General features: G+C 45.6%; 1 protein-coding gene across 1 annotated transcript in view; it reads right to left on the bottom strand.

Moving 5' to 3' along the window:
• Positions 1-18128, bottom strand: part of Ky (kyphoscoliosis peptidase) — a 42885-nt gene extending 24757 nt beyond the window's left edge. The window contains exons 1-3 of the mRNA XM_046431769.1: positions 17947-18128; positions 14974-15036; positions 11012-11074 (exon numbers count right to left, since the gene is read on the bottom strand). Coding sequence (XP_046287725.1) covers positions 11012-11074; positions 14974-15036; positions 17947-18082 — 262 coding nt within the window. The 5' untranslated portion in view covers positions 18083-18128. The remainder of the gene's footprint in view (positions 1-11011; positions 11075-14973; positions 15037-17946) is intronic.
• Between the last annotated feature and the right edge of the window lie 601 nt (positions 18129-18729).

The following is an 18729-nucleotide window of genomic DNA, read 5'->3' as shown; positions in this document are numbered from 1 at the left end:
AGGATCTATACAAAGAGAAAAATCTTCATAAAACAATAAATAATTTAAATGTAATTCTGAAAGACATAAAGATAATAAAGAAAGTAGGAAAGAAGTAACAGAAGAACAAGCAGAAAACAAAAAATAAAGTGGAACACCTAAATCCAAATGTACCAATAATTTTATTAAGTGTAAATGGGGTAAGTGCACTACTTAAAAATAGAGATTGTAAGAAAGGGTAAGAAAGGAGACTGAAATATATTCTGTTCCTAAGGGTTCAACTTCATTGTGACATTGATTGGTTAAAAAAAGATGACATAGAAGTTCAGTAGATTACACAAAGAAGAATGAGGGAAAGGGAGGGGGGACAGGAATAGGAAAGGGAGTAGAATGAATCTATGTACATAGGTAAATAAACCACAGTGAATCTCCACATCATGTACAAGACTGGGATCCTAATTAGAATAATATACACTCTGTGTTTGTGTAAATATGTTAAAATATACTCTACAGTCATGTATAACTAAAAAGAACAAGTAAAAAAAATTAAAGCTGGAGTTGCGGTATCAATATCAAACACAGTAGACTTCAGAGCATAGAAGATATCAGAGATGGAGAAATACTACATAATGATAAATGAGTCATTTCACTAAGACATGATAAGCTTAAATATATACTCATCTACAACAAAGTTTTAAAATACATGAAACAAAAACTGATAGAACTGAAAGGAGGGCTGGGCAAATCTAGATCACAGTTGGAAATTTTAGCACTCTCCTCTCAGTAATTAAGAGAATTGGTAGAAAGAAAATCAAATATATAGAAGAATTGAGTGATACTATTAAGTAACAGAATTTATTTGATGTTTATAGAATACTTCATCAAACGACAGCAGAATATACATTCAAGTGCCCATAGAATATTCACCAAGATGGACTATATCCTAAATCATAACACAAACCTTAAAAAGTTAAAAAAAATAAATCATATGAAGTTTTTCTTTGGCCATTTTGACTATAGTGGAATTAAACTAGAAGTTAAAAAAAAAGATTAGCTCTGTAAAACACTTGAAAATTAAGTAACTTACTTCCTAATAATCCTTCCAAAGAGGAAGTCTCAGGGAAAATATTTTGAATTCAGCAAAAATGAAAATACAGCACACCAAAATATGTAAGATGAAGGCAAAACAGTCCTTCATGGGAAATCTATAGCATTAAATACTTATATCAAAAAAGAGAATGATGTTAAATCACTAATCTAAGCTTCCACCTTAATAAGGTAGAGAAATAATATAAAATTAAACCTAAGGCAAAGAAGGAGGGAAATGAAAAAGATAAAAACATAAACCAGTGGAATTTAAAATAATATCAATGGAGAATAATCAATGAAACCAAAAGCTAGTTCTTTCAAAAGATTTGTGAAATTGATAAACCTATAGCTTGAGTGATGAAGATAAAAAGAGTTATGACACAAATTGGGAGTCCAGACATTAACATTAGGATGGACATCTCTATACACCCCCTATATGTACCAAAATCATAAAGGAATACTACAAACAATGCTATGCACATAATTTCTACAACTTAGATAAAATGGACCAATTCCTTAAAAGTCACAAACTAACTAAAAAGACTCATTCAAGAATTAGATAACCTGAACATTCCTAAATCTATTTTTAAAATTAAACTTGGTTAACACCTCCTCACCAAAAAGCAAGGCCCAGATAGTTTCACTGGTAAATTCCAACACATATTTAGAAAGAATACCAATTCTAAAAAAGAAAGAAAGAAAGAAATACCAATTCTTCATAAGATCATTCAGAAAACTGAGGAACAGTGAGCACTTCATAACTCCATTTAAGATGCCAGCATTAGTCTTATACAAAACCAAAGACAGCATAAGAACACTACAGACTAATAATCCTCATGAAAATAAACACAAAATTCTCAACAAAGTGTAAAAAATTAAATCCAGCAATACAACAAGATAATAATATATAACAACCATGGGTCGTTATTTTGGAAGGGTAAAGTTAGTTTAATATCTGAAGATTGATAAATATAATTCACTACATTAACAGACTAAAGTAGAAAAACCACAGGATCATACCAGTTGATTAAAAAAGATACTTTTCACAAATTTAACATCAATTCATGAGAAAGCTTCCTAAAAAATTGGAATAAAAGGAAATTTTCTTAATTTGACAAAGGGTATTATAAAAATGTATATAGATAACAGCAATGGTGAAAATAGTATACTTTCTTTGTAGTATTGGAAACAAGTCACAAATGTCTACTTTCAGTGTTCCTAATAACTTGCTCTGGAAATAATACCTACCCAATGCAATAAGACAAGAAAAATAAATAATAGCTATAATGTTCTTATTTACAGATGTATGTAAAAAAATTCAAAGTCATCTAAAAACTCCTAAAATGAATTCAGGATGGTCTCAGAATATATGATTAAAATAATCTCTCTATATTAACAATAAAAATTAGAAAATTAACTTAAAAATTACCAATTCCCATATCTCCAAAATTGCACCATTTAGGTATAAATATAAAACAAACAAACAAACACCACCCCAAACATGCAGTAATTGTATACTAAAAAACTTTTAAATAAGATTAAACATATTATAGAGGACTTAAATTAGTGGGAAGACATACCAAGCTTATGCATTGGAAGATTCAGTACAGTCAAGTTGTTAATTCTCTCTAAATTGATCTAAAATTTAATGCAAATTCAATCAAACCCCTAGGGGAATTTTGTAGATATATGCACGATGATTCTATGAGTTAGGTGGTAAATCACAGAAACTAGAATAACCAACAGGGTTCTGAAAAAATAAAAGTCAGAGGACTACCCTATCTGATTTTAAGATGTATGAATAAAATTACAGTAATCACAACATTTTGATTTTTGCAAAAGGATAGATAACATAGCTCAATGAAACAGATAAAAGTCAAGAAAGAGATCCACATGAATATGGCAATTTTTTCTTTATAAAAGTATAGAGGCAATTAGACAGGAGAAAGGCACAAGAACAGATACTTCACCAAAAAAAAAAAAAAGATTCCAGGTGGAAAATAGGTATACAAAAAGATGTTTAGCATCATCAGCCTTAGGAGAAGGCAAATTAAAACCACCCTGAGATATTACATCTATTGGAAGAGCAATAGCATAATTTTAAATTGCATGCTGACAGAGATGCGGAGAAACGGGATCTCATCTATTGCTGGTGGGTTGTAAAATAGAAAAGCTACTCTGGAAAAAATGTTTGGCTGTTTCTTATAAAACAAAGCAGGTCCTTACCATACAACCCAACAATTATACCACTGGGCATTTAACTCAGAGAAATGAAAACTCGTGTTCATATAATGCTGTACATGAATGTGTACAGCAGCTCAATCTGGAAATGACCTAAATGTCCTTCAGTGAGTGAATAGATCAACAATCGGTGATACAACCACGTCAAGTACTTTTACAACACATAGGAGTAATGGGAGGATTAGTCTACACAAGGGAATATTTTTGGGGAGATAGAGCTGTTCTATATTCTGATTTTGGTGGTAGTTCAGTGAATCCGTGCATGTGTTAAAACTCAGGACTACATGCTACAAAAATTATATTTTACTGAGTGTTAATATAAAATTAAAAAATTACATTTTACAGAGTGCTTAAATAAAATAAAAATACTAACCACATCCTAAGGATTGGGGAAAAAAAAACAACAAGTAGAATTAAAGTGAAAAAAAATCTGGATGTTACAGAAAGATACAAAAGAGAATGTGAAAAATCCTTTTAGACGTAATTTCTACATTTAAAAATCCAAAAGCAGGAATACAGTCAACATGCTTTATATAATCTGCTTTTGTCATGTAAGTTTTTACATGTGGGTGAATATGGCCACATGTTATCATCTTAAATGGCTGCATAATACTCTTTTATTTCCCTTGTGGTGCTGAGGATTGAACCCAGGGCTTTGTACATGCGAGGCACACACTCTACCAACTGAGCTATAGCTCTAGCCCATAAAACTCTATTTTACAGATGGCTTGTAATCTATTCAAGCAAACCCTTTTTGTTGGATATTTTGCTTTTTCCCAAATGTTTGCTTATTATATACAGTAATCTGATGAAGATTCTGACATAAACATCTCTAACTTTTCAAATTGGCTCATTCCAATAAATTCTTAAATATGGATGAAAGAGTAAAGGGGATTTTTAAGACTTTTGTTAGAAATCAGCAAACTTTTCCCACAAATTATTCCATTGGTTTGTAATTTCACCAACCATGCAAGAGAAATGCCCATTTTGCTTATTCTTGTGTGTTTGTACAACTGGCCACAATACTTTGTCCTTCTTTGCAATGAGAGGTCTTTTGTTCCAACCTGTGAATCTGGGCTGACCTTCTGACTTCATTCGGCCAATTCGCATGTGGCAGAAGTGATGTTATACAAGTTCTGAGCTTAGCCCTCGAGAGACTTTGCAGCCCTCGCTGTCATTCTTGGAATCCCAGCCACAACTGCCCCGGGGACGTGCCAGGCTGGGTAGGAGAGACCACAGGGAGCACAGCAGAGCCTCTCAGGTGAGGCTGAGAACAGCTGGCCTCCTGCCAAGCCACCAGCTGATGACACACAGGCGCAAGCTCAGCCAGGAGCCAGGCTCAGCTGAGAACCGGCTGACAAGTAGAATGTCCGCCCAACCTGCAGGCTTCAAACCTGGGAAATGCTCACCGTTTTCAGCAGCTGAGCTATGTGCTGTGTGTAATGCAAAAATAGATGACGGACATTTACTTTGATTAATTCTTTAAGCTTTTATCAGTGAACAATGATACTGCATTGTTTCGTATATTTCTTTAATTTTTAGAGTAGTCTTCCTATATTTGTCATTTAAATTCCTATTTTATGAATTGATTAGTTCCCTATGGATTTATTACTTTTTCCTTGTTGATTTTACTAGAGTTTTAAAAATTAACCCTTTGTCTGCTAAATATGTTGCAGTTATTTTTCTGCAGAAGAATGTGGTTGATTTTCTTGTTGTAGTTCTGCAATGCCAAACAGGGCAATTCCCAAAATGATTAAAAAAGATACCATGTATTCTCACAGGCATTGCTGTAAAGGGTTAACTAACATTCATTTTCTTTTTTTCTTTCTTTTTTTTTGGGGGGGGGGTACTGGGGATTAAACCCAGGGGCACTTTACCACTGAGCTATATTCCCAGCCCTTTTAATTTTTTTTTTTTTTGGTGACATGATCTCATTAAGTTGCTTAGGCCCTTGCCAAATTATTGAGGATGGCCTCGAACTTGTAATACCCAAGTCCTGGGATTATGGCATGCACCTCTGCACTCGGCACTAACATTCATTTTGAAGTGTAGTTTCTAGCACATGAATTGTGTCAAAGAAAATCAGCCTTGTGATTTGATAATGAAGACATGAAATGTTTCAGAGTTGAAGGCACAATTCAGTTCTGGTCATAGGATCAGGCGCTATCACCTTCACTGGCAAATACTTCCTGTGTGTCTCCTTCTGGGGACACAGGCAGGGGTCTCTTCTACTTTGCCTATTCACTTTCTCCATCCAAAACACTCTGAGATATTTTTCAAAGTGGGTGCCAGGTGGTAAAAGGCTCCAAAGATGCCTCGTGCAAGATGAATTGAGAAACACGCCCCCCTCTCTCCCCTCTTGCAGGTCACACACCAGAATGCTCTGAGAAGTCCTGCAACAAGAAACTCTATTTAATGCAGGATTACTTTATCAAATACAGAAAAAATGCTGGATTGGAATAGTCTCTGTAAATTTCGAGGAGTTGTGAAAGTAGACAATTTGTTGGTATCAGGATCAATAACAAACCTCTTCCCCAAATTCTCATAGTGGCCAGATACTTCCAACCACTCCCTATTCAGTCATGTCTCTCTGGTAAAGTGCATTTGAGCCAACACACAAAATGTTGTGAAAGTCCCATTTGGAGCAAGGGCCTGGCCCACAAGCTCTGCCCATCACGACTTCAATCCCTTCTCTCCTTCCTGAGGTTCCCCTTTCCTCTTGGACAGGGGTCAATGTCTGACATTCTCCTCAGTCCCATTTCCTGACTTTTCTCCAAAGCTGTGCTCATGCTGATCACTGCCTCAAAGAAAAGAGCGAAGCTCTGGCCTCCTTGATCTGTGGGAGTGTGAATCCTGCTTTCATTCACAGGTGCCTGAGGGCACTTCCGGGAGGTTTCTCTGGCTCCAGGACCAAGGGTGGGGTGGGCATGTGGTCTCAAGGTGGGTAGCATTCACTAGAGAGCTTCAAGTTTCCTAAAAGCATGAACTACTGAGGGTCTGTGGGCTTTGACATTCCTGTATCAAATAAATCTCTTTTAAGAAAAAAAAAAGTTAACTTGATCAATCTCTAATTATAGAGTCGACATGTGGAATAATATTCACAGTCAGCTCTAAGTGCAACTGAATCCCATTCAGATGAGATGTTCATGGGACTCTAGATGGCCTGTCCCGCCTCTCTCAGGGCACCCTTCCTCTGCTCTACTAGCTGTCACCCAGACAGCATTTTTGAAACTGCAGCTCTGGCCATTTTAAAAGCATTAAAAAGCATTTAAAAGCATGTTAGAGATTATTTCCCACGAACCCCACGAGGTGGCTCCCAGGCCATTTTCCCAAACCCCACTGGCTTGTCTTCCTTTCTGACCCTCTCAGAAGTGGAGATGCACAGGAGCAAACAAGCTCAGCTGTGTGTGTACCGCCTTGGGCCTGCCTTTTATCCAGTCAGGATGCTTCTCCTGCCTGACATCTCCTCTCCAGATATCTTCAGGTTTCAATCAGGATGTGTGCAAAGGCCTAATTTGCTCAGAATACCTAATGCAGGGAGGGCAAACAGGTTTCGTGTTGTTCATTAGCTCTGACTGATTGGAAGTGGCTGCCTGGAGCTCTGATCAATTAACAAAGATTGCCAGATATGTGAGTGTGTGGGTGCATGTGAGTGTGTGCATGCGTGTGAGTGTGTGTGTGTGAGTGTGCACCCATGCATGAGTAGACATGTGTGAGCAGAGCTGCCGGATTGCCATTAGATACTTTGCATCCCCTACTTAAGGTCTCATTAACTCTTTCTATAACAGGCTGCCATGCTTACGACCTGGATTATTTGCCTTGGAAATTTTTCCTCTATTAGCTGACAGTTGGGAAAACTTTAGTTAAAGCTTTTGTCGTTGTAAAAACAACCTTAAACAGACCCTGGGCAGGTATTCAACAGAGGTGTGCTGTGGTCCTGCCCAGGGTGCTGTAGTCAGGAAGTGGTGAGCTGTAACATTCCAACATGCTAGGTGGGGACAAGAAAATGTCCGGTTCTGTGGAACATCAACAGAGCACCACCTCAATAGGTATTACCAGATGCAGCATGAAGGCCCCCCTTCCGTATTAGCTGCTCTGGTATGACAGGACACCCCAGGGTGCCATAGCTCAGGGCTGAACTTGTGTGGGCCCCTGCTGATGTGTGAGATGACAGGTTTCTCTCACAGTCCCCACCACCCCTGGTTTCCTATGGACCTTGAAAACACAGGAACATTCATGACTCCTTTTGCAGAATGGAGCTCCACAAGGAAGTCCCAGGTCTGCAAATGTGGCAGTGTCCCCAAGCTCATGCATGATCAATGAAGGTTGCTCCCCTTCTGGTCCAAGAGTGTTTGCTTGGTGCTAAGAGCTGATGACTAGAAGGACAGGAGCCTGAAAGAACACTGACTCCTCAAAATAACCCGCTGGACCTGAAGTCACAGGGCCTCTTACAGATCACTCTCCTGTCTTCCAATCCATACGTGCATCACAGATCCGTCTTATGAAGACCTGAGAGTTCTGAACAGCCACCTCTGGGTGAAATCTTGGGTTTCTTTTTGGGAGTGGGATGGAGGTCCTGCATCCAACTTGGCCACCATATCTGTCCCTGTCCTTTATGGAGGAAGTGGCATGGTGGACTAGTTAAGCCCACTGGCTCTGGGAATGTTCAGGTATGGTTCAGCTCCTGGGTCTGGCTTTGCTAGCTGTGTTACTTCGGGCAAGTTATTTAAACTTCTATGAACCTCAGTTTCCCCATTTGTAAAATGGGGGTGATAACCCCATCCCCAGAGTGTAGTTGTGAAGATTAAATGAGGTGAGTTATAAAAGTTGCTCAGCTCGATGTCTGGCACATAGTAAGTCACTGTATTTACTGTGATAGATAGAGCTTCTGGTAGTCCAGAGAACAGAGCTTAAGAAGTCCAAGGCTCATTGGATAAGGACAAAGTAACATGGGAAACACTGACTGGAGTAAGTCACTGTTTTCGAATGTGATAAGTGCTGGCAGCAACCTCAACAGGGCCAAATCTGAACTCTTCATGTTTCTTCTTGAACCCATCCCACCGCATCTCCTCTCCCTTCATCCTCCCCACTGTTTAGGTCCTGTCCTTGACTCACATCTGGGATCCAGACCACAGGAAAAACTTGCTACAGGATCATGCCTCCTAGGGGGTCTTCTCGCTTTCAACCTTGGCCCCTTCAGTTTATTCTCCACACGTTGGAAGCGGTCGTGTCCCAAACCATCCAATAATTTCTAACACACTCAGATTAGAAGCCAGCATGCCTACGGTAGCCCCAGGCCCTGCATGTCTTACCCTAGATCCTCTCGGACTCATTTTCTCCTTCCCTCCCCTAACCATACCCCTCCCTCCCCTTCCAGCCACAGCCACCTGCTCCCTGGATCCTGCCTCAGGCCTCTGCACCCCATGGCTCCCTCTGCTGAAAGGTCTTCCCCAGATGCCCTCATGGCTTGCTCCCTCCCCTCCTTCCTGGTTCAAATGTCACCTTCTCAATGAGGCCTTTCTCACCTACTCTATTTTGATCCCTCATGGTAGGATGAATTATGGCCCTTACAGATAAGCGTGCCAGGACCTGTGGAAGCTGTGAAAGTTGCTTTCTATGGCAAGCGAACTTTGCAGATATCCTTAAATGCAGACTCGGCAGGTAGAGAGATTATCCTGGCTGCCGCCGGGCCCTAAATGCAACCATATATATCCTTATAAGAGGGAGATGGGGAGACTCAACTGCTCGTGGGGAGAAAAGGTAGGTGGTAATGAAAGCAGAGACGGGAATACTAACCACAAGTCAAGAGCACCAACAGATCCAGGGGCCGGAAGAGGCCAGGAATGACTTCCTCCCCAGAGCCTCCAAAAGCCCAGGGCAGCTGATTTTAGATTTCCACTCCAGAAGTGTCAGTATTTTTGAATTGTGAAAGCTACCACGTTGATGGAAATTTGCTAGCAGGTCCCCTGCACCCCATCATCCTTTCTGCTTCGGCCTCCCCTGTCTCACTGAGTTTCACTTGGTTAGGATCGTCCTCCCTTCCTCGCAAGAGGTCGGATGCACAAGACCCGGAACCTCTGTCTGTGTGGCTAAGTGACACCAGTGGCCGGCTAGTCTATTCTCTTTCTAGCAAGGTAGCTCATGAGCCACGTGCAGTTAAGTTCATTTCAGAGAAACAGCAGGGCCCGGGCTTGTCCATATGGTGGTCAGGGCAGGTGGCAGGTCTTGCTGGGCCCACTAACTGGGCTCTAGTGTCTATCCTGGGCTGCAGTCCCAGGAATTCTAGCATAAAACACAGAATGCAAAGACAGCTGGCTCCCTCGGGCTCTCATGCTGGTGACCCGAGTTGACTGGCCCTTGCTCACTACCTGCCAGCGCCTTTCTGTGAAGATGTGGAGGAGGCCTGCATTTCAGAGAGCAATTCCCCGAGAGGCTCTGAGTCCCCTTGAGTCTCCAGAGGCTTCCTGCTTCAGAAGGGAGGGGGTACCACTATCCCCGCCCCGGATGTCATCAGATAATTTCCTTGCAGGTTAGGATTTCAGGGCCCTGGTGACAAACTCTTTGGGCTGAGCCTTTGAGGGTCCTCCGACACCAGGCCATGAGACTCTACTGAAGAGCTGTTAACAACCATGGTGGGTGTGGGGGGTCTCTGATCAGCCCTCACCTCCAGCCATGACCTCCTATCTCTATCCTGTCATGCTCCCAGATCCAGCTGATTGCAGAATCAGCCTGGTGATGCTATTGCCTGCCGTTCCTGAGCTCCCCTGAACCTGTCCTGGAAAAGTAAGCATTCTCAAGGAAGGGCCCTATCACTCCATCTTGGCACTAGGTGGAAAGCTCTTGGCAGGCTCAGTTTCAGGAGAGGCCAAGGAGCCACTGAAGGGAAGGGCTTGGACACCATCAGCCAGCAGGGGGAGATCGGTTTCCAGGGGAATTGCAGAAGCTGAGCCGGGTAACAGCTGAGACCTTGCTGAGGGGTAGAGGGCAACGGATCAAAGTGCCGACTTTGATTCCTGCTGGCCATGTGATCTTGGATATATGACAGCCTTTCCAAGCCTCAGTTTACCCATCTGTAAAATGAGGACCGTGAGAGCACCTATCAAATAGAATTGCTGAGAAGCTTAATGTCCGTGAGAATAAATATGTAAATGGCTTGGCAGAGTGCCTGGCACAGGGTTAGCACTCAATAAAGGTTAGCTATAGTGATGGCGATGATGGTGGTGACGATGATGATGGGGTTTGGTGGCACAAGGACTTTATTTTGGGCAGAGGTACCAGGGTTTGAACTCAGGGGCACTAGACCACTGAGCCATATCCCCTGTCCTATTTTTTTGTATTTTTAATTTACAGACAGGGTCTCACTGAGTTGTTTAGCGGCTCGCTTTTTGTTGAGGCTGGCTTTGAACTCGCGATCCTCCTGTCTCAGCCTCCTGAGCTGCTGGGATTACAGGTGTGTGCCATTGTGCCCAGCAGGACTTTATTTTTTGACCTTTGATGAAGGGCAGACACAGACCATGAAACCTCCCAGGGCTTCCTCTGGGATGCCAGGAGAGGACAAGGGTGCTTGCTCCAACCTCCACGGGCGCAGAGAGGAGCTGCTCTCCAAGGTCTGAGCTCCACATCCAGGTCTGTCTCTGGCTGGGGCAGCAGAACCGGGGGGACAGTCACAGGAGAGGTCACCACTAGTGAGCGAGTCACTTACCTTGGTTGTCATAGGAAGTGATGACCTGGGGCTGCTGAGGGTGCTGCTTCTCTGCCAGGTTTCCTATTTAAGGAAGACAGAGAGGCCTGCAGTGACCACTGGGAACACAGTGGAATTTTCCCTGGGCAGAGCAGGGAGCTGTGTGCATCTGCAAGAAAGGCAGGCTTGAGCACATCCACAGGCCTGGCCCATTCACATGCACACCCCCGTGGACACCCCCATGGTGTGCACACCACCTGTGAACCGGCACAGAGATGCACCTGAATATGGAGGCAAATGCCTGGGAGCCCATGTGCACATGCCCCTTCCACCTGCCAGCAGGAGCCAGCGCAGGCTGGGGCTCACAGGACCAAGCCGGTAATACCCCTAATGTTGTGGAGCCATAACACAACATTAGCCATAACACAACACTGACAGGTGTCACTGCATACTCTCACATGCATGGAGACCTCATGCGATCTCCACATATGGGAGGTTCTGACTTGGAACTTGAACACCAAGTTTCTTAAATCTTAGCTTCCCACCTCTCTGTTAGGAGAACAAGGGGCAGCTGTCATTATGCCAGCCTTGGAGTGGGGACAATGTGCAGTTTGATTCAGTTTCATAAACATCACAGGACAGGTTCTATCTATACACCATAGATATTTCTGTCCTTTGAAAACCACTTGTCCTTAGAGCCTAGTAGGGTCAGGCTACTGCAGAGAGATGCCTAGGCTCTGCCATAGGCAATCAAAGGGGAATCTTCAGGCTTCCCTGCTTCTCCTATGAGAAGCATGACCTCTCCCTCATCCCTGCTGCCTATTGGCTGCCGGGGCTGTACCTTGGTCTTACGGAAGCTGCCCTTGAACCTCTGCTTCAGGGGACAGAGGAGGAGCTGGGGAAGGGCCAGACTATGGCAATAGGTGGTTCCACCACGACCACCCTGTCCTGCCATCTTCTTCCTCTGGCCTCCGGCTGGCCTGCAGCAGGCCTGCCACAGGGAATGACCACTGGAACTAATGCCTCAGCCTGGGAATTAGTTTGTTCCTGGGGTGCTGAGCTGAACAGATTCCATTTGAATGACTCCTTTTGTACATTCAACCAAATGGGTCACTCAGATGCTTCCCATGCCTGATCCCAAGCAGAAGCCAGTTGAGGTGGATGGGAAAGGGGACCCTGAGCTGGTCAGGATCTGTGATCCACCTGGCAGGGCCTTCCCTGGGACAAGCCTGACTGCTCTAGTCTTCTCTGGTGAATAAGCTGAACCAGGCCCCTGAAGCCCCCAGGCCAGGGTTAGTTAGCCGAGGCTAGGCTGTGTCTGCCAATGCAGGGTGATATGGCATGTTGGTTTGGAGCCCCAGGCCAGAACCAGGCAGGACAGGGAGGCTGCCTCTTGTGGGCACAGCTGGCTGCATCTCCAGGAGGAAACAGGATCCGGGAAGGGAATCCTCAAGGAGGGTGATTGGCTGGCATAGCTTCTGTGCGGTATTTATAGTCAGGGCTCTATGACTGGTTTCCCTCTAGCTGTAGGGCATTGGATACTGTGCTGCTAGGCAGACTTTGGCCAGGACCAAGGAAAGCAGCCAATCACAGCAGGGGAAGCCCGTTGCTGGGCAAGCTATGGGTGGCAGTGTGGCTCAGTGCCAACACCTGCTGCTTCTAAAAGTTTGGAGCTCTCCAGGGCCCCCTCCCCACACCTGCCAACACCCAGGTCCAAGGAGTGTATAGGGCAGCAACAGGGGGAAAAATGTGCCCTTCTGGATCAATGCCATGTTCATTGGTGCACACTCTACCAGCCCAGGCCATCAGCTGCTTCCTTCTGAGATGAAAGTATCCAGTTGCCAGGGCTGGGCGGCCTGCTGGTCACCAGGAATGGGTGTCTTGGGCTCCACCAGGGCATGTATGAGAAAAGATGAGCTTCAATACCTGAAGCCCAGATCTTGGAATTTAGAAACACAGAAAGAAGTAAGGCATCTTCTTCTTTCTGTTTTAATTTTGGCCTATTACAAACATGCCATTTGAAAAATAAATGAAAATTCACTTTGAATTACATGCATTGGTGGAGTGGTAAAACCATCATCTTTTCTGGAACCAGGACTCTGTCGATTCCCTTCCCAGCTCTGCATTTACTCCAAACTCTCAGCTCTCAAGGTGGTTTTGCAAGAACTATTTTAATCATCCTCTTTATGGACTAAGACCCACTTCCTATCTTTTTTTTTAAAATATTTTTTTAGTTGTTGATGGACCTTTATTTTATTTATTCATACACAGTGCTGAGAATCGAACCCAGTGACTCACACATGCCAGGGAAGTGTGCTACTACTGAGCCCCAGCCCCAGCCCCAGCCCCCACTTCCTGTCTTTTACAAGAGTTTTCTAATAGTCTTGAAATAGTTATTGCATTATTTTGTATTTTCCACTAACTTTCCCCAAAATCAAGACCCTGGAAGATGGTAAAAAATAGCAGGAGTTCAGTATATTCCAATTCATTCCTGAGATTTCCTAAGATGAATGCCAGACCCGGGGAAGGTCAGAGAGAACTGCAGTAAATAAGGATGCTGTGTCTCTTTGCACCCACCTGAGGCTTACTTTGCCCACTTGCCCACTCATACGCTGCCCAGCATGCATGCCCTGCAGGCCATTTCTGAGGCTGACAGGTTTCTGGAGGTCTGGTCTTGATTATAATTCTCACTAGCCCATAACTAGCTATGGTGCCTGCTAGAGCACAAGCTGGTATGTCTACTGTCTGATGGTCCCAGGAACAAAGTAAAGAAAGCCTTTGTACTCATGCATGCCCAACAGCCAGGACACAGAGGGGTGGTCTCCCTGGTGAGGAGCAGGCATATCCTGAGGATGACTTCTACCCATGAGCTGAGCAGGGGAAACAGGAAGACACTTCACCACCATGATTTTGAGACTCTATAGCAATGAATGTTATTATGATTATAATTTTAATGTAGTCCTACAAAGACAGGGGTTCTGGACTGCCTTGTTCACTGTTTCTTCTGAAACTGTATCTGACACTAAAGATATTTGTGGAGGGAATGAATGAATGAACTTACTTTTGAAACCCCATCCTTTCCTTTTGTTACTGTAAGAAGGAAGACAGAGCATCCTTATGTGGTTTTACTCAATTGCAGTCCTATTTGCCCCTTTGGGAAGGGTCATGGAGGGTGGTTTTTTTTTTAGACTGGCATATGATAAGCCCGTTATCTGATTCCAGGGCTCACACAGCTGGGGTCTGATGGAGTTCCATAGGGGGGCTCTGGGAGTGCAGGTCTGATTCCTATTAGAATTCTCATGTATCATCACATGTACTGTCACTGATGTTTGTCCCTGAAGCCTGGGATTATGAATCCCTGAAAGGCAAAGAACAGGGCTCATTATAATCAGCCCATCCAAACCACTTCCAGAGGGATGCTGAGTTTTCAGGGAGGAGAGATGTCTAGTACCAGAGAGAGAGAGAGGCTTTGGAAACTGACTTCTTATTGTATTCTGGGTCCCAGGCCTGCAGGCCGGCAGGCAGCTATAAACAGAATCCTTGACTAGTGCCTCCCCAGGCATCAATGGCCCAAGGCAGGTCACCATCCCCTCCGTTCAGAAAATAAATAAATAAATAAATAAATGGATAGCCTTGTGACATGCGCAGACCAATCTTCTGTGGGAACACAATCAAACCTCATCACCCCAAGGGAGGCCAAGTCTTCCCTTATTGCTTAGCCAGCAAACAAGTGGGTGCTCAAGTTCATGGCATTGCTCCCCAGCTCCAGTCTCCAGGAGAGCAGAGGCCCTGATGCCAGGGAAAACTTTCCAGGTTCACAGCAGCCCTAGAGGCCTGGCTGAATCACAAGCAGCCATTCTTTGCTCAGAGGTTAGATGTCTAGAGCCAGTCTTCAAATGAATGAAACCCAACCCTTCCAGTTATTTTTCAATGTATTAGATTGCAGAGGTTGAAAGGAAAACAGAAAGGAAAGGAGAATTTACCATAAAGTTCATTTCCTTCTAATTTCTGCCATTTCCGGATTCCGTTTCCAACACCTTGGAATCCTGTGAAATAACAAGGACACTGGAGTGAGGTTCTCTGCAGAGGGAGGCCCAGGCAAGCAAGCATGTACTAAGTGCAGACTTATTTGTGTTAAAGTGGGGCTGGTGGAAGTTGATTCTTTTGGGATCCAAGGGAGGCTGCCCTCAAATGAGATGCATTTGAGGAAATAAAGGCAACCCTCAAAATTCAAAAACATTTAAAAAAACTGTTAAAATAGAATTGTCATAGAGATAGGCATGCCCACCCCTCTATGGGAATGGAAAGTGACAGTAGCCTGCTCTCCCAGCTTCCCTTACAGCTAGAGCATGGACCTGTGTGGCCTAGGCTCAATCAGATGTACCTGAGTCAGACTCTGTTGCTGATGCAATGGGGAAGGGAAAGGAAGACTTCTCTGACAGCAGCTGGAAGTGATAGCTGCAAGGTCAAGTTCCTGGCATGAAACTGACATATGTTCTGGCAGTGGGAGCTCCTGCAATCAAAGTGAGTTCCTGGCATGGAAGAAAAGTCCAGTGCACCTTGGTGGCTGCAGAAGTTCCCTCAGCAGACCAGCTCTGTAGCACACTTTGTGACACAATTCCTGGAAGCTCAGCCTCGAGTCTAGCTCTCCAAACTTGCAATCACTCACAAGCCCCCAATTCCACCTTAGTCCCCTTCTTTTTTGTGAAGTCCTCCAAAGACCACTTGGAACTCCCACTGATGTACTAGTGGAATGGAATGCATGAGTCACATAAACTTCTGGGATAAAAATCTAGGCGTATAGCTCTTCCAGACTTGGTGCAGGCAGCTACAGGCTATCTCCTCTACTGCCACAGGTATATATGAGCTCTCCCCGCCAAAGCAAGCTTTGTGAGAAGTTCTGCTCTAAGGGAATAACTGGGAAGATGCTAGAGCCAGAGAAGAAAGGAGAGAGCATCCACTGGCTTTGCAGCCCAAAGCCCTTGCGACTAGCCTATCTGCGCTCGCCTGGCTGTCTTGCCCTCTGACTCCTTTCTGCCACAAGGCCACCCAGTGTCTGAATTGTGGCAGTAACTGAGCTTCACTCTTCTGATATTTGCAGAGGTGAGGAAGAGCCATTCCCCAGTGGGGAAACGGTCATGTAGAGGGGACACCTGCAAGTGGCCGGTGTTTGTCTGGAATCTTGTGTAATCATAAGAGGCCTTGGGCAAGCTAGTTTTGCTTGGTGTTTTCGTCCCTTGGGGCTGCAGCTCAAGGAGCGGGCCTGCAAACTGACTTGGCCTGGGGTCTCCTGAACATCACCTACCGGCAGGCATTATTGGAGGCTTGTTCTTTCCTTTTTTTCCATTCTAGAGCAGAACTATCTGGTTGTTAATGAGTGACAGTTTTCTCCACTGTCATAGCATCTTTGGGAAACCTCCATTGGGAAAATATTAGTAGAAATATATCAGCTCCTATCAAGCAGGGGTGCTTTCCTCCCTGAGTCATGGTCATGAGTGCAAAATGTGATGGTCTAGAGTCATGGGGAGCTGTGCTGTATACCAGGTACCTTTCAGAGAGGTGTCCCTGCCTGGCATTTTCTGCTTCTTTGTGTCCTTTGCCCTCCTCTGGTGTCAGAGTCTTTAGAACAGACATGATCAGAGGGGTGAAGATGTGGGAACTCATGGGGTGACTTGGAATGGGACCTTCTCCAGCACATACATATGGGGGGAGGTCTGGATTGTAGCGCATGTAGTAGGAGCAGTCTCCTGTCTTTCATGAAGCTGATGACCTCTGCTGATTTCCTACTTATAAATACCCTGTGGGCCATTTATTTCCCTTTCTCCCAGGATCTGCTCTGAGAACTAGAGAACCGACTAACTTATACAACTCCTGACCCCCATATCCTCCCAAGACTGGAGCACCCCTCGATGTTCTCAGCCCTCCAGGGTCTATTTCTTTCCCTGGACAGCTTCCCCAAGATCTCTCCAGCCTGGGTGGCTTGTGGTACAAGACCATTCACAGAATTGGTGCTTTAGTGGGATAGGTGGAGGGTGGCTGGTCAATGTGCATTGGGACTTTGGGGACAGAAGAGCCAGGGGCAGAGTGGCAGCCCGCTCCAAGGAGCTCCAGAACTGGAGGGGAAGTTGGGGGCGGGGGAGGCAGAAATCATTTCCTCATAAGGGCTGTCAAACATCACTCCCAAAGACCTGGTGTACTGGCAACCAATGCACCCCAATACCAGCCTGGGAGACCAGGACATTAGGTTCCCATGGTTCTCAGGGCCTTATTGAACCTCCATTATTAACCATTTATACTCTATTCACATTGCTTCTGAGTTGAGGCCAGGGTCCCCTTCCACAATTGCTCTATAACCAGTTACTTTATTTGACCACTTTTCACTTCCCCAGAAAGTCTGTAGAACAAGTTACATTGATGGACAAGTTCAAACTGAGAGAGCAGAACCATCCCACCCAAGCCTGTGCTCTTTCTATCTGTAGGAGGCTGGGAATGAGACTGAAGAAGGGAAAACTGAGGTTATAAGTTGTGCAAGGCCACCTAGGGAGCTCCTCGTCTCAGAATCTGGCTCAGTACACAGATGCCCCTGGGTCCCTCGTGCCCTGCAGTGTGCTACATAGGGCAGCAGGCCTCTGCCACACATGAGTCAGCCCGAAGCTCTGGCCCCCTTTCTCCAGGGCATCCTCCAACCCTGATCTGCACCCTTCAGGGAGTGGTTCCCAGGAAACAGGCTCCCGGGTGACCGAAGCACCCAGGCCCACACTGGGAGTCAAGCTAGGACAACCACCCGACTACGCGTTGCCACGGGACGCCGGTGCTAAGGCGTGGAGGCACAGGGGAGAGGACCCGGCTTGCTGACTTCTTTCGGGGACATACGAGACTTCCCTCGGCGGGCGGGCCCTGGGACGTGGAGGCCAAGGTGCCAAGGGGCCGAGGGACCCGGGCCGGGCGCGCTTTACCTCCTCGGCGCTGCAGCAGCGCGCCCGGGTCCGCCTGCGAGTCCATGTGCGCGCCCTGTGCGGCGCGCCGCTTCTCCGAGTGCACGATCAGCAGCATGTCGATGGACACGGCGTTACTGTCCTTCTTCAGCTCCATGGTGCCACCTCCCTCCGGGCCGGCGCGCCGCGGCTGCTCGCGAGGCTGCCTCCTTTGCAAATGGCCCCGTGTGCACCGCTGCCTGGCGCGGGAGAGGACAGGGCGCGGGAGAGGGCGCTCCCCCGCCGCCAGAGCCACTGGGCGCCGCGTTTCGCTGACTCTGCCAAACACACTATTAGGACCCGCCCGGGAGGGCGCTATCCTAATGAAGCGGCTCTAAGTCACCTTTGAAAGGAAATCCCCAAGCCTAGCCCTGACCTGCACCCAGGCCGTGGTCCGCAGAAGCGGCGGGCTCCAGAGCGTCCCTCCTGGTGTCCCTGGCCTCTCGCCCCCTGTGCTTGAAGCGCTGATCCTGGGCTGCGGGACTGTTCTCCCCCATGGCTGGCTGCTGTCTCATCCCCACCATCTCCGGGAACTTAGGGGTAGGGGGGTCCCAAAAGGGACCTCCTGAGAAAAGTCACTGGCCAATGCAGAAATGGCACAGTGCCATCAACATTGAGAGTTAGTTCAAGGAAGGAAAGACAGCAAGGGGGTTCCTGAATAAACTGCAAGGTGTGCCGAAACTGGTCAGGTTTTGGCCTTGGCCTCATTCATTTTTTTGGGTGGGTTTTGGAGGTTGGCAGCTTTCTCTATAGGAGGGAGTTGGG

The sequence above is a fragment of the Marmota monax genome, unplaced genomic scaffold (assembly GCF_021218885.2).
Source record: "Marmota monax isolate L192 unplaced genomic scaffold, Marmota_monax_Labrador192_F-V1.1 WCK01_AAM20220418_F8-fsc00022, whole genome shotgun sequence".
Lineage (NCBI taxonomy): Eukaryota > Metazoa > Chordata > Mammalia > Rodentia > Sciuridae > Marmota > Marmota monax.
The sequence above is the reverse complement of the archived record's forward strand: the minus strand, read 5'-3'. Positions and strand labels throughout refer to the sequence as shown.